Raw genomic sequence first — 14,556 nt, 5'->3', positions numbered from 1 at the left:
TTGAAATTTTCTATTTTTGATTGAAGTGATTTTTCTTTTGAAATATACGTATATTTTTTGTTTGAAGCAACTTTTTTTTTTTTATTGAATAACAAAGACACAAATGTTCTCACCAAAATGTGACCCAAACACAAAACATTAATTCAATTAAAAAAAGTTTCTTCAACCAAAAAAAAAAAAAAAAAAAATCCAAAGAAAAATAGCTTTCAAATGATTTTTTTTACTTTCAGATTTATTTTTGCATTCATTTTTTGGGGGGGATCGAAATGACTTTTTTTATTGACTTCTACTATTGACTTTTATTATTAACTACATTGGCACGAGTCCAGTGTTTTAAATAACGCCGTTAAATAACGGCGTTGTTTTTTCGGTAACGGGGTAATCTGACTAATTATTTTTTCCGCCGCTACAACGCCGTTACCGTTACTGAGGGTCAAAAGAGGTGCGTTACTTACTCTGAATAAATTGAAAAAAACTACCAGCCGTAGCGAGTCTACTCTGCTTTGTTTATTTGTCATCCAAGACTTGGGGTGCGTTCAGGTTTGAGAATAGTGCACGTGTTTTGTTTTGTGCTTTTTCTTAGCAAAGATATACCACACAGGACGTGCTGGCACTCTGTTTCTTTAATAGCACATATAACTTCAACATTAACACAAACGTACGGCTCTCGGCAGGCCATGTCTCTAACTCACTCCCGCATCATGTGAGCAAAACAATATTGGCGCCGTGTGCACTTTAGGGTGCCTCGGATAATTCTGTATTAGAATATTCTAGCACGTACTTCTTATGACTCCAGGCTGTTTGTCCCTGCTCATTCAATTAGACAATGCTTTCCAAAGCTTGCTAACGTTTCTGTGTTTGCTACACCTGAATGCTAGCCTCGTTCCCTCCCCCACTGTCAGCCAGCAAGAATGTTGCTTCCATCTTGAGGACGGCAGACGCTTTGAGGGTGATGGGAGGAGTAGGGTGACGAGGCTACCTAAATGCACCACCTGGATAGATGCGATGGAAGTGATTGTGATTGGCTGAGGGTTAGAGTCATGTATCATGGTAAGCCAATCAGAGCCGATGTTTTCACTAGGGTTGGGAATCTCTGGCATGAAGCCGATTCGATATGTACCTAGATACACAGGTTACAATTCGATTAAAAAACGATACATTTTTAAGGCCGAGTGATTCGATACAGTGTAAGAACGATACGGTTCGATAGAGTGAAAACGATACAATAGTAAAACATTTGTTGTGTGTTTGCACAGTATTTTAAACATATAAAAAAGACCACATTTCTAATATAGCAAAACTAAACAAAATTTCATACCAATGTTGTTTTAATTTTCTTATGAAAAAAAAAAAAGGCTTACTATATGACCGTCATTTTGTTGGATGGGATTGATAAAAAAATACAACTCCAGTGACAGACAACAATCAAGTGCAGTAGTTCAATTACTGTATTTCCTGGTGTATTTAACACAAGAGGTAAGTAATTTAAGTGCAAACTTTCAATGTAAACATCTTAAAAACAAAAAATATTAATTATATGCAGCAGCTCTAGAAAAAAAAAAAAAGAATTAAACCTGCAAGTGTTATCATAAATAAATAATAAATTATGCTTTACGACTGGTATAATTGGGGGAATAAAAACATGGCATTTTAGACAGACATGTCAATAATCATTACTTTAACCTTATACACAGCAAAGTCATTCACTTATGCCTGTGCTTCCTCATTTTTTATTCCTCATCACTGTCCATATCTTTTTTGTAGGGGAGATTTTTCTTGAAGAAGATCAACTAATCCACATGTTCATGTTTAAGTAGACTGCGTTTCGTGGAAACAATATGCCGCCCTTTCCACCATTGTAGTGGGTTATTTTTCAGGGTTAAAAACTCACGATCTCTGTACTGTTCCACACTCAAGTTCACACAAGCTCTGTCCCATGCGAACAGATGTGGCTGCCTTCATCACTTCAAAGTCCGACTTTTGTTTTCCTGGGTGCGTTGAAAATCAATCGCTGCACGTCGTTGGCGTCAGTGATCACACTGTCCATTGTTTTAGCATGTTGCTTCTTTGCCACTACTAGTTTCGTTTTGGGCTGTGAAGAAAACGCTACGGAGCGTGCGTAACAGTGGTTTTGTTAGCTCTCACGTTGTTATGACACGCCCGTGACGATCGGGTAATGACGGCGACTACCAGCAGTTCTGCCGAAATGAATGGGAAGTTGAGGCAACCACGACTGTGAGTAGTGCTTGCCCATATTATATCATGCGTGCGGTCTCGATCTAAGTTCGCTGTGTGGTGAATGACACAAGCGCAGCATGTGAAGTAAACGCTAAATTATTATCATATTAAGCAATGCATTAGAAGCCGATTCTTGTGCTCGCTAGAGCTGAATTCTATCTTTACTATCAGTTCATTGAATATTAAATGGCTAACTACTGTCGAATGGTAAATTTACTATCGATTCATCTGTATCTCTCACCTATAAAACCAGATATCCGGTCGTATCGGTTTATCGTTTTCAAGCTTAGTTTTCACACACAAACCGGATTAAAGCGTGCGGCAAACACACTAAAAACAGATGCAGAGGGATATGATGGCAGAGCATTCAGAGGAAATTTTGTCCTGTACGAGGTGGAGATTTAAACACTATTTCAAGTCAAAATACTTGAAGTGCAGTAGGCTATGTCTACTTGACCAGTTGTCTCAGGTTGTGAGAGTTAGATTTAATTGATTAAACTCACTTTAAATTGTTTACTGCTGATTGTTATTTTATTATATTGTTTACTGTTTATTTTTGTTGCACTTCAAGTGTAGGATAAATCTGTTGCTGGTGAGGTGCAATAAATATTACAAGGTTCTATAACACAACTACCTGTCTGTTCTTCTCTATTCAACTGACTCGAATACTGCTCAGAAAATTTCAAATTCTTTGACATACAACAACTTGTTTTTTAAGTAACGGAAATAATTACTTTCCCTGGTAACTAGTTACTTTTACTATAGAGTAATTCAGTTATTAACTCAGTTACTTTTTGGAAAAAGTAGTGAGTAACTATAACTAATTACTTTTTTAAAGTAATGTGCCCAACACTGGGCACGACACCGGCGGGCATACCATATTCAATGGATGACGATCTTGGCGAAAAGTATAGCAGTCTGATTTAGAATTCCCCTCAAGAGTGATGGGAAACAAAAAACACTCATTTTCAACTTATTATTATAAATATTCTTGTAAGCTAATTTTATTGCTGACGCTGCCTTTTGGGTCATCAACATGTTGTGCCCCCCCCACCGCCGCCCCAAAAGTCAAACTCCGCCTATGGTTTTAGTCAGGGGTGAAAGTGGGCCAGAACGGTCAGGAACGCAGTTCCGGTATAAAATTCAGGACCAGAACGCAGTTCCGGTATAAGATTCAGGGCCGGAATGCTGTTCCGGTACACGGTGCTTTGATTCCGAAAATATGACAGCAACTGTCAAAACGCTATGTAAAAAAAATTTTTTTTAAATGCTAAGCTGCCACAAATGCATTTCAGCTCCAAGAAGAAAACAACATCAGATTTATACACACAAGTGTTAACACCAAGCATAATAAAGTGCTTGAGTAGTGTAATCCGTTTCCACCAATATTTATTATTGATTTTATTCCAGGACGGCATGGAGGTTTCCCCAGCTGCTGCAGTTATCCTGACGATGTCTGACGATGATGAGTCACATCAGTGTGTGAATGCACGCAGCAAAGCAAAACGCCTGGACTCATTTATCCGTTCAATTTGCTGACATATTGACATGTGATCAGCAGAGATGGTTAGCTCTAATGGGTTCAAATGTACATGTTTTCTGGAACAGCAAAAAAAAAAAAAGCTTTGGTAATTGATGCGATAAAAAAGGGCAATCCAACAATAAAATGGATCAAATCTTTAAGTGCAACGAAAGAGTTGAGGAGGCCTATTAATCATATTTAGTTTTATTTACTCTGATGGGGAGGTTAAGAACATCTTAGCTGTCAGTTCGCAGTTTGGACTTATATTTGTCCATCTATGTTAGGCTACTTATCCATTTCCTTATGATTTAAAAAAAGGCAATGTATGCGCGATGTTCAAAATATATTCCATTTAACTCTGTATAATATAAGTCATTCGTACTTATTTTTCTGAATGTATGTTTCTTATATCTTTATTATTTAAAAAAAAGTTAATGTTTACATTAACTTCAACTTTAATATATATCCTATGTTCTTAAGTAGTTAAAATTTAGATTTGGCATTTAGTATGTGAGGAAATGAGGGAAAATAAAAATTAGGAAATGGAGGTTGGGGTTATTGCTGTTTTTGTTAACGTTCATTTTGCAAATCATTGAAAAAATACACTGTTGAATGAAAATCATTTTTTGTAGGTGTTATAGAAATAACCGTGCTAAAACATTTTTCAGAGCATTTCAGGAGTTTAAGAAGTTTGACTCCCTCCCGAGCCCCCATAAAAATAAAATTAAAATTAAAATAAAATTAAAAAAACTGGAAAAATTAACACTTTCTGGCTCCGTGGCGACCTTCACATCGGGGAGTTCCGGCAAGAAATTCTAGCCACTTTCACCCCTGGTTCCAAATACATTCATGTATGACACTGAAGTTTCAGCACCAGAGAGTTTCTACTTCCGGTTCATTTGACGCAACGTCCGTGTGCCTTCGCCACACTTGCATTTCGTGTTTGTTCCTGTCTCTTAACCAACCGAGCTCATTCAAAGCATTTTCATCGGGGAAGTACCCAAGTAAGAATCTACTGTACTAAAACGTCCCATCCTATGGCTTAGTGGAAGTCGTTTGACTTTTTGTAATCGCTTCCCAGGCTTGCAAAACTTTTTTTTTTTTTTAGCTTGGCTTGCTAGCTAAGACACGCTAATCAGCCACCAGTCGCGTGCGGCCGCGTGTTGGACGCGTCCCAGAAGCGGCTCAACTCGTCGCACGCGAAAAGAACGGCAGCGTTTGTTTTATGACGCGAGAACGGCCCTCCTGCGTCAAAACTACTAGGTAGGTTCGGGGATATCGGAAGTCACTCGTGTAAAAATACGGTGGATCCGTGGTGTTCTGTCAAAAATTTCTCCCATATAGAATTTTGCTCCCAGCGCTCTTGTGGCGCTGAAAAAGCCCTCTTTTACATTCAGTTGCGACTCTCAATGTTATCCAAAGGTGCTAACTAAACTAGATACATCATAAACATACATGTGCAACACGTAAATGGCGTAAAATAATACTTAATGACACGGCGAAGTCGTTAACAGTGATAGCGCGGGGTGCTGTTGCTGTGTGCAGCTAACATGGTAGGATGTGTCTGAGAACTTTTGTACATGTCTTTACATGATCAAACTTAAGTAAATATTCCTTTCTTTAAAGAAAGTTTGTGGTGTTTACTTTGGAATCGCTTCATTCGCGGCCATTTTTAACGTTACGCGCATGCGCAAAACCGCAAGGTAGCAGTTTTCGACGGGTTACAAATAGCGGTGCAACGGTTTGCGGTTCAAAGCCAAACCGTTCGGTTTGCCCTGCACGATTCAATACGCCTTTATGAACCGCGCCTTTTCGGTTTTGCAATTAATGTATTCCGAACGCTTATGGAATGAATTTGACAGGTCACTTGCTGTTCATTTACAGGTCATTTCCTCTTGAGTTTTAGTCACTGCCTATTCATTTGAGTGATTCCCAGGTCACTTCCTGTTCTGTAACTCAAATTAAGAAGGAAGTGACCCATAAAATACCCCAAAATCAACAGGAAGTAACGGAAAATCAACAGGTAAATGACCTTAAATGGCCCAAAATTACCTCATTGCCCGGCATGCCGGCCATAGACGTTCAGTCCGTTTGAAGTGGGAGGGATGGCATTCGCTGCCATCCCTCCCACTTCAAACGGACTGAACCTCTACTAGTGATAAACTCATTCCAATTCACAGCAGAAGCTTGTTTTTCTTTTTTTTTAGTTTTTTGTTGAATATCCTAGAATGATTTCATGACCAATGTATCGATAATCGTTGTCTCGCCATATCATTAGATCATCGTTATCGTGAGCTTTGTATCGCGTATCGTATCGTGAGGTAACAAGAGGTTCCCACTCCTAGTTAATACTGACGTACCACTTGCACTAATGCAAACATTGTCCTTGCAGAATGAGTGTGTTAGGGGAAGAGGACGCTGCAGCTGTTAAAAAGGTGGATGCAGGAATTAAATGCAGCTGGAACTGGGCCTGGCTTAAGCTGGAGGGCAAGGTATCTGTGAAGGGACAAGAGGTGTACTTTCACGTGAGCGATTTCTTTAAGAAAATTGACAGACAGGGATTGGCCAGGTGTGTCCTCTGCCACAAGCACATAAATTATACAAAGAAGGGCAGCCATGCTTTGATTGCTCACGTCCAAACTGAGATACATAAGAAGAAGATGGAAGACATTGTGTCCACACAGAGTGTTGCCAGCATCCTCCCAGCATCAGCAAGCCAGAGCCAACCAGCTCAGGGCCCAGAGACTGTAAGGCACCAGTTCCAGGAAAAGATGCCAGTCCCTGTAGTAAGCCGCATTGCAAATGCAGAGGTAGGTGTCGGTCTGCTAGATAGCACAGGCAGCAAAGACACATTACAACTAGGGCTGTCAAACGATTAAAAATGTGCATCGAGTTAATCACAGCTTAAAAACCCTCTTAATGTTTTTATTATAATAAAATTCAATCAAAAGTAGACTTAATATAATAATAATAATACCGTATTGGCCCGAATATAAGACAGTGTTCTGCAAAAATCTGCTACATCGGCGAAACGTCCTACATTAGCCAAATTTGACACCCAAAGTACTACTATACGCTCGAAACTTTTCTTTTGACGCATACAGGCAGAACATACTAAAGAATGCCTTAAGAAATTACTTAAATGTAGTTACATCAAATAAGGACTGTTTAAAGACCAAATGTGAATTTCATAACATGCCAAATAGGGTCACAATTAAAGTAATTAAACATTGTCCAACAAGTAAAGCATGACAAAATAATTTATATGTTGCATATTTGACAAAATAATCGCGTTTCCGAAGTTCGAGCCTCAAAGGGGACGAATCCGGAAATGATACGTCACACCGAGAGCAGCGATGGCAGCGCTCCATACGGCCGCTATACAAAGCCCTTCAAACAATGATTCAAACAGCGATATAAGCGATAGATCGAGCGCAAGGGAGGAGATCCATGTTTTTGAGGAGTTGGAGGAAGAAGAGGTTGGAATTTTATGTTGGACCTAACATGTATTAGCAAGACGCTAACCAGGATGCAAACAATGTGCCTAGACTAGACCTAGACTACCTGACATGGAATGGATACAAGACCCATAGAGATTACAAGATTGGTAAACTGCTATTATTTTCATGATTTAAAGATGCAGGCATTTGCACATAATTTTATGTTTTTGTCTATCTGATGACATTGTTTTTTAAAAAAAAAATAATCAGGCTTCATGTTCATTTTGGCAGATCTGGCAGCTCTCGTGCATATAAAATAATAATATAAAAACGTTGGGGGGAAAGGTGAGTCGTTGATGGCTTTCTCCACTTTATTGTGGCAACAATAAAAAAAACAAAATAATAGCGAACTGCCGCCACATTGGACCGCAAAGTTTTGCTTCTCGCTCATCTCCCCCCTTGCCTCCTACTACTCCCAGCTCTCCAGTGCCAGCGTCTCTTAAACGGATCATGCATAGTGTCATGTTATGAGCTTTTTGTTGACAAAGGTATCAAACACATGACGTGCTGACAACTTGGTTTCTTGATTAACACATGGAGCTAACAGTACGAACACAGCTTGGGGCTCTCGGCAGGCTGTGCGGAGCGATAGATAGAGCGTGCGCCTCTCTATTACACTCGCGCGTGACCAAAACGAGTAATGTCGCGTGCACTTTAGGGTGCCTCGAAAAACATATCAGAATATTACATATGAAAGAGTCGGAGATTTGTTGATGCACTAAGAAGCACAAATCACACTCCTGACATTAAAAAAAAAAAAAAACTTTGCGGCATCTTGGGAGCAAGCAACCAGGGTGAAACGGTATTTCAATATGCCAAAAAGACTGTTGCATTTACTGTCTTTTTCCAAAAAGAAGGAAGATGGTTCAAAATAGAGCTGTCCCGACTAGTCGACATAGTGGACGTCATCGATGACGTAAATCCGTCGACAAGCACAACATCCCGTTGACGGTTAATGAAGGGTTAAAAAAATATATGTCTGGAAAGTTCAGAATGTTGGATGCTCTGTATGCAAGCGGGGAAAGCGGCACACACCAAAAAAAGCGCACCAGAGTGTCCAAAACATTGACTTATTTCAAAGAAACAAAGGAGGGTACACTCTTCTGTCCTGTCTCTTCAATGCCAAGCTTGGCTGAACGTCGGCCGTGAGTAAACACCAAGCGCCGTCACGCATTTTGTAATTTTGTTTTCATTTTTTGTACACCAGAGGGTGCTGTCGCCTTACTAAATAATTATGTTTAATTGACAATGGGCCTATAAGTGCTATTAGTATTGTTCTTAATGCTAATTGAAAGGTTTATTTCATGTTATGGTTTATTTGATGGTATAGAAATTTATATAAGTTTAAAAGGTCATAAATATATACAGTATATACAGTGATTGCACTCAAGGGAGAGATTGTCAATGATAAGGTAATAATTTAAGGTAAAGGCAATTTATATAGGCAATTCATTGATATATAAATAAGGTTTCAAAGGAACAAGGTGAAAAGTTTTTGTTAATTTCTAATTGTGTTGTTTTATTTGTGTGCACCGTAGCTCTTACGGTGTGTTTACATACAGGATGGAATAAAAGTTGTAAACCATCAGTTTAAGAGACCATCTTTCCAATCGGGATGCTTCACTAGTTAATTCTATCAGCATTTGAACTCATTGTTTATCTGTGATTTATTATTGTTATTTACGTGTTTATTTGTACTTTAATAAATAATTTAAGTGTTCCAATATATTTTTTGTGAATTGATAAGCGTCAACAAAAATTTCATTGCTAAATTGGTAAAAAAAAAATTGAAAAATGTTTTTTTTTTTTAATTATTAGATTAGTCGACTAATCGTAAAAATAGTCGGCTGACTAATCGGGAGAAAATTAGTCGTTTGGGACAGCTCTAGTTCAAAACGAGTCAGAAAAGCACATAGAAAAGAAAGACAAAAAAGTCCCACAGCATAGCAAGTGGGCATTTGCGTTTTGTTTTCAGCACCATTTTCTGCATAATGTAATGTCCGTAACTGGGTGCGGGCCCGTGAAGGGGCCATCGGACAGCAGAATGGTGACGTAGCGGGAAGTGAGGAGAAGAGTGCGGCGTGAGAGCGAAGTTGGCGGTCGCATGCTGCAGCAGTCCGCTGTTATTTTTGTTATTTAACTGTTGCCACAATAAAGTGAAGGAAGCCATCATTCACTCCTCTCCTTTATATTTCCCTATTAGGGGTATTACAATATGGTCCGGGACCTGTCCACGTGCCGTCATCCCTGCGCTGTCATATGTACTTTGCGTTCCAGCACCTTGTTAGCACAACAGTTGGCAGCTCCGCTTTGACAAAGTCATCAGTCATCTATCCAAAAATCACACTTACTTTTTTGCAAATCCTTGATCATAAGCAGACCGGTTGAGGAAGCAGGCATCTTCGAAGTCTTTGTAGCAGAGAACACGACTCGATGATGGCGGGAAATTCATTCGCTTAGTACGAACAAAAGATGTCCATTTACGTGCCCTGCCATCCTTCAGCCACTCATACAACTTTTCTTTAAATTGAGAACAATTCATCGCCACACACTGCCGTGGCATCTTACTGAGAAGCAATGCAACAATGCTGTGTGTATTGCAGACTTCCCTCGCAGTTCTCGGTGTGACATAATTTCCGAAGATTGTCGAAGAAAAGCATTTTCGTTGTCAAGGGCGTTGCTATGGGTTAAACAAAGAATCTGGAAGGGTTGCGTTTAAAAAATAACAAAAATATGCTTATAATTGTTTAGCCATTGATATTATTCAAAAACATGGTTGGCCAACCTTACTTCACATTTGGTCTTTAAATACGCGACGTGACTAATGTCAACTGCGTCAAAGCTAAAACAAAAAAACACAATGGTTAAAAGTATGAGAGGGTAATGCATGCAAAAAGTATTTTTGAGGCAATGAAAAAGTTCTAAAAAACTAAAAACAAAATGAAACGGATGCTTACGCAAGCACGCTGAGCATCGGATGTTTCGCCGCGTAGTACGGAATGGCCAAACAACGGCCCTGATTATAAGACGACCCCCTTTTTCAAGACTAAAGTTTGAAAAAAGACTTTGAACACCAAATTAATTTTTATACAGAAAATAATTACAGTACATCTGAAACAAATGATTATAACAATATATTTGAGAGAAAAAACATGTTATTTTGCCTCATTCAAATCTTAATATCTGAACATTTAAATATGTAAACTAAAGTGCAATCACATTCGTAAATGAATGGCTTCTGGTTTTTGAAATGTAAATAAACCAATCTATTGTGATAAAACAACGAAATTGCAATAACTGCATAAACCATCAAAGTGTAGTGTAACTGTAACTGTAGTCTTGAAACGAATCTGAATAAGGAAAAACATTGCAATAAAATAATGCAACCTGGTTAAAGTTGGGAGTAGCTGAGATCTATCATGACAGAACATCGCTTTAATGATATCTGGCGCCATCTAGCGTCGTGAATGGGTATAACGTCTAGACCGCGACTATAAGACGACCCCCACTTTTTAAGTCTTATTTCAATGCAAAAAACACCGTCTTATATTCGTGCCAATACGGTAATAAGAAGAAAGAATAGAGTTTGACCAAAGTCTGAGTAAGTTTTATGTGTATTTTGCATAGCTATTTTGATTGGGAATGCCAGTTCTCTTTGCATAGTTGTTTAACTGTGCAAGAATAGGGCCTCATTAATATAGATTGAAGTGCTTTTCTTTTTGTTAACATTTTTTTGAGAGATGGAAATATTATTTTTGTTGTGCTTTCACCAAATGATACTTATGTTTGTTGTGAAGGAGTTGCCGAAGCTTATGCCAATAATCGGCGTGGTCCAATGAACGCCTGTGTCATCTCGCCTTTGCAACATATATATCTCTGTACAGATCTTACCCAAAATACAAGAAGAGACACATAATTGCCAATAAAAGAAAGTTAACTTACAGAAATATGTGTGGAGCACAAATAGCGCAATGCAACAGCATAAACGTCTCACAACTACTAATTCTCCCACTATGAGGACTAACTCTGCCACTATTAGGTGGAATAACATTAGTATGGAACGGCACTGCCCCCAAGCGGCCGGTGGCATTCTATTCATTCTCAAAGTGCAAAAAAATAGCGTCATTGTAATCTATTTGAAGCAATGCGTGGGCGGGTCATTCCGCAATTTCAATCAAACAATTAACAACATGACATTTACAGGTGCTGTCATTTTAATCTGAGTGGGGCATGTGCGTTAATTGCGTCAAATATTTTAACGTGATTAATTTTAAAAATTAATTACCGCCCGTTAACGCGATAGCATCACTTTGTTTATTCAAATAACTTTATTATTATTATTCACAATCATACACCATCTTCAGTATGTATTCATTGCCAACTCTGTGTTTTAGGCAATGGTCCTTGGAACCCTGGCAGAGCATTCCATCCCCTTTTCAATGGCTCCTGTAATTGTCGAGCTTGCCCAGACCCTATCCTTAGACAAACCAGCTCTTCAGGGAATGAAGCTGTCACAGACAGCAGGGTCCTACAAGATGATACATGGCTTGGGTATTTCTTACATAGTATTTCAGTGTTTTAATTCCAATCTTGATGATGTTATACTGTATTCTCATAATATTTCTTTGTTTGCAAAATTAATTGTGTTGGGATTTTTTTTTTTTATCAATTAGATTATGCAGGTAATGTGACAGAGAAGACTTTTTCAAACATGAGATTTTCCTTTTCTTCGAATATTGATGAGTGCACCTCCAACAATAACAAAAAGGTTGGTTTCATATCAAGCAGATCACAATTAACATGAAAACAACAGCAAAAGCTTGACTTTAGCAAATCACGTGGTTTTTGTTTTTCTTCCTACCTAGTGTCCCGCAGACGTTACTGAAGAAGAGCTTCACCCTGAGAAGCACAATCCCCTCCACATTAAACAGGAGGAGGAGTCGGAGATGCCGTACATCAAACAGGAAGCGGAGCCAGACACTCCCTACATTAAAGAAGAAGAACAGGAAGATGAAATCCCTAAGTTTCCAGTGACCATCAGCGTAAAAAGTGAAGTAGATGAGGGTCCAAGCGAAAACAGTGGAGCAGCGAAACCTTTGAGCGACTGCTCATTTCAGCAGCTGACAACAAAAGAAGAGGGAAGAACGCAACTGGACGGCCTCTTTGCTCCGCTTTCGGACACCGATGACGTAACGTCACACTCTTCTGACTTTAAAACTGATGAGGAGGATGTTGACTTTGACCAAAATGCTTTAAAATCATTAAACAGGTCATCATTGAAAAGCGACTCAAAAGAATGTGCTGTTGGGAAACCGTTTGCCTGCACACTTTGCGGCAAAAGATATTCTCACAAGTATCTTTTAAAAGTGCATAAACGTACACACACTGGAGAAAAGCCTTTTGTCTGCACTTGTTGTGGTAAAAGATTCAACGAGATGAGAAAGTTAAAAAGACATGCAAGAACACATACTGGAGAGAAGCCTTTCGTCTGCTCACTTTGCGATAAAAGATTTTCTCGGAAAATTTCGTTAGAAAGGCACATGCGTACACACACTGGAGAAAAGCCTTTTGTCTGCACATGCTGTGGTAAAAAATTCACAGAGAAGCGAAATTTAAACCAACACATAAGCACACACACAGGAGAGAAGCGTTTCGCCTGCTCCTTGTGTGAGAAAAGTTTTTTTTTTCAGTCTCAGTTGACAAGACACACGCACACACACACAGGAGAAAAGCCTTTTGCCTGCACAATTTGTGATAAAAGATTCACCGAGAAGGGAAATTTAAACCAACACATAAGCACACACACTGGAGAGAAGCGTTTCGCCTGCTCCTTGTGTGAGAAAAGTTTTTTTTGTCAGTCTCAGTTGACAAGACACACGCATACACACACTGGAAAAAAGCCTTTTGCCTGCACATGTTGTGGTAAAAGATTCGCCAACAATGGACATTTAAACCAACACGCAAGCACACACACTGGAGAAAAGCGTTTTGTCTGCACAATTTGCGACAAAAGATTTTCTCAGAAGTCTGATTTAACAATACATACGCGTTCACACACTGGAGAAAAGCCTTTTGTCTGCTCAGTTTGTCATAAAAGATTCTGTGGGAAGGGAACTTTAAACAGACACGCAAGAACACACACTGGAGAGAAACCTTTTGGCTGCTCACTTTGTGGTAAAAGATTCACTCAGAAGGGGCATTTAGTTTTGCACAGAAAAAAACACTGCGGAAAAACCTTTGAAATAAAACCTATTCCACTGGTCAACAGTCAAATTTGTGCGTGAAAAATGTATGTATTTGTCGCTAAATTGAGGTCATTTAATGCATTACAAGTGTCAGAATATAGAAATTGTCTGTAGTTTGCGAGTTCATACAGTTTAAATGTTGTCAATGAGAATATTTTTTAAATATCTGTATGGAATATTTCCTTTAGGACACAAAAAGGCTAATAAATCCAAGAATTTATTTCAATTTTTTTTTTGTATTTTAAGGCTTTTTATTTTGTATATTTTTAAGCCTCTTTTTAACTTTTGCACTGTATAGGATAAGCTCCCCTCAAACTCGTTGTACATTGCATGATGACAATAAAAGCTATTCAATTGTATTATATTTGAAAAACTTGTGCTGCGCTTCCCTTTTTTTTATCGTTTGTTCCGTTTCCAAACGATTTGGTTTCAGGGAAGACAGCTTTAATAGGCTTGTGCATCGTATTATTTTCCACTGATATATTATAGAACTACTTGACCTTTTTTTTTTTTTTAAATTCATCTTCCCCCCATATGTCCTCTGTTTTGAACCATTTTTAGAGCTCATCTCTATTCCAAAGAAAAAACAACTTTTGAGTGTCACTTGGGGACTAGCCCATGTGCTGTCTGTATGTTCGATATATTTTATTACCTTTGTAGTAATTTATAAATTAGTTTACAGTGTAGAATTGACAAAAAATATTTTTTCCCCAGAAAATAATTGAAGCAGTATATTTCATGTACGTATTAAATGTACGTATTAAAGTCAAGCGACACAACCTGCTTTGAGTGGAGGCTTCCTACCAACAGCGACCTCTCCTGGTCGTTCTTTGCGTCTCAATGTCGTTTCTCCTTGCATTCTTTTTTTTTTCGTACGTATTTTTGGAATAATCGGGGTTCAAGGCTAGTCAGTGAAGCTAAACCAATTGAGTCTGAGAAGCTTCAATACTTTAAAATTAAGGGAGTTCATTGTTCTTTAATGGAAGAAGTGCAGCAGAAGCAGTAGGCCTACAGTAAAAGTATAGATTTACAGACAGATTTCTGAGCCTTC

At 38.6% G+C, this 14,556-nt stretch overlaps 1 protein-coding gene across 1 annotated transcript; it reads left to right on the top strand.

Moving 5' to 3' along the window:
• The first annotated feature begins 4,621 nt into the window (after positions 1 to 4,621).
• Positions 4,622 to 13,940, top strand: LOC130922009 (oocyte zinc finger protein XlCOF6-like). Its single transcript, XM_057846859.1, has 6 exons — positions 4,622 to 4,764; positions 4,869 to 5,023; positions 6,153 to 6,570; positions 11,655 to 11,811; positions 11,934 to 12,028; positions 12,126 to 13,940. The coding sequence occupies exons 2-6, from the start codon at positions 4,986 to 4,988 to the stop codon at positions 13,542 to 13,544; spliced, it is 2,127 nt and encodes a 708-aa protein (XP_057702842.1). The 5' UTR covers positions 4,622 to 4,764; positions 4,869 to 4,985; the 3' UTR covers positions 13,545 to 13,940.
• The last annotated feature ends 616 nt before the right edge of the window (positions 13,941 to 14,556 follow it).

Source organism: Corythoichthys intestinalis, chromosome 1, assembly GCF_030265065.1.
Source record: "Corythoichthys intestinalis isolate RoL2023-P3 chromosome 1, ASM3026506v1, whole genome shotgun sequence".
NCBI lineage: Eukaryota > Metazoa > Chordata > Actinopteri > Syngnathiformes > Syngnathidae > Corythoichthys > Corythoichthys intestinalis.
The sequence above is the reverse complement of the archived record's forward strand: the minus strand, read 5'-3'. Positions and strand labels throughout refer to the sequence as shown.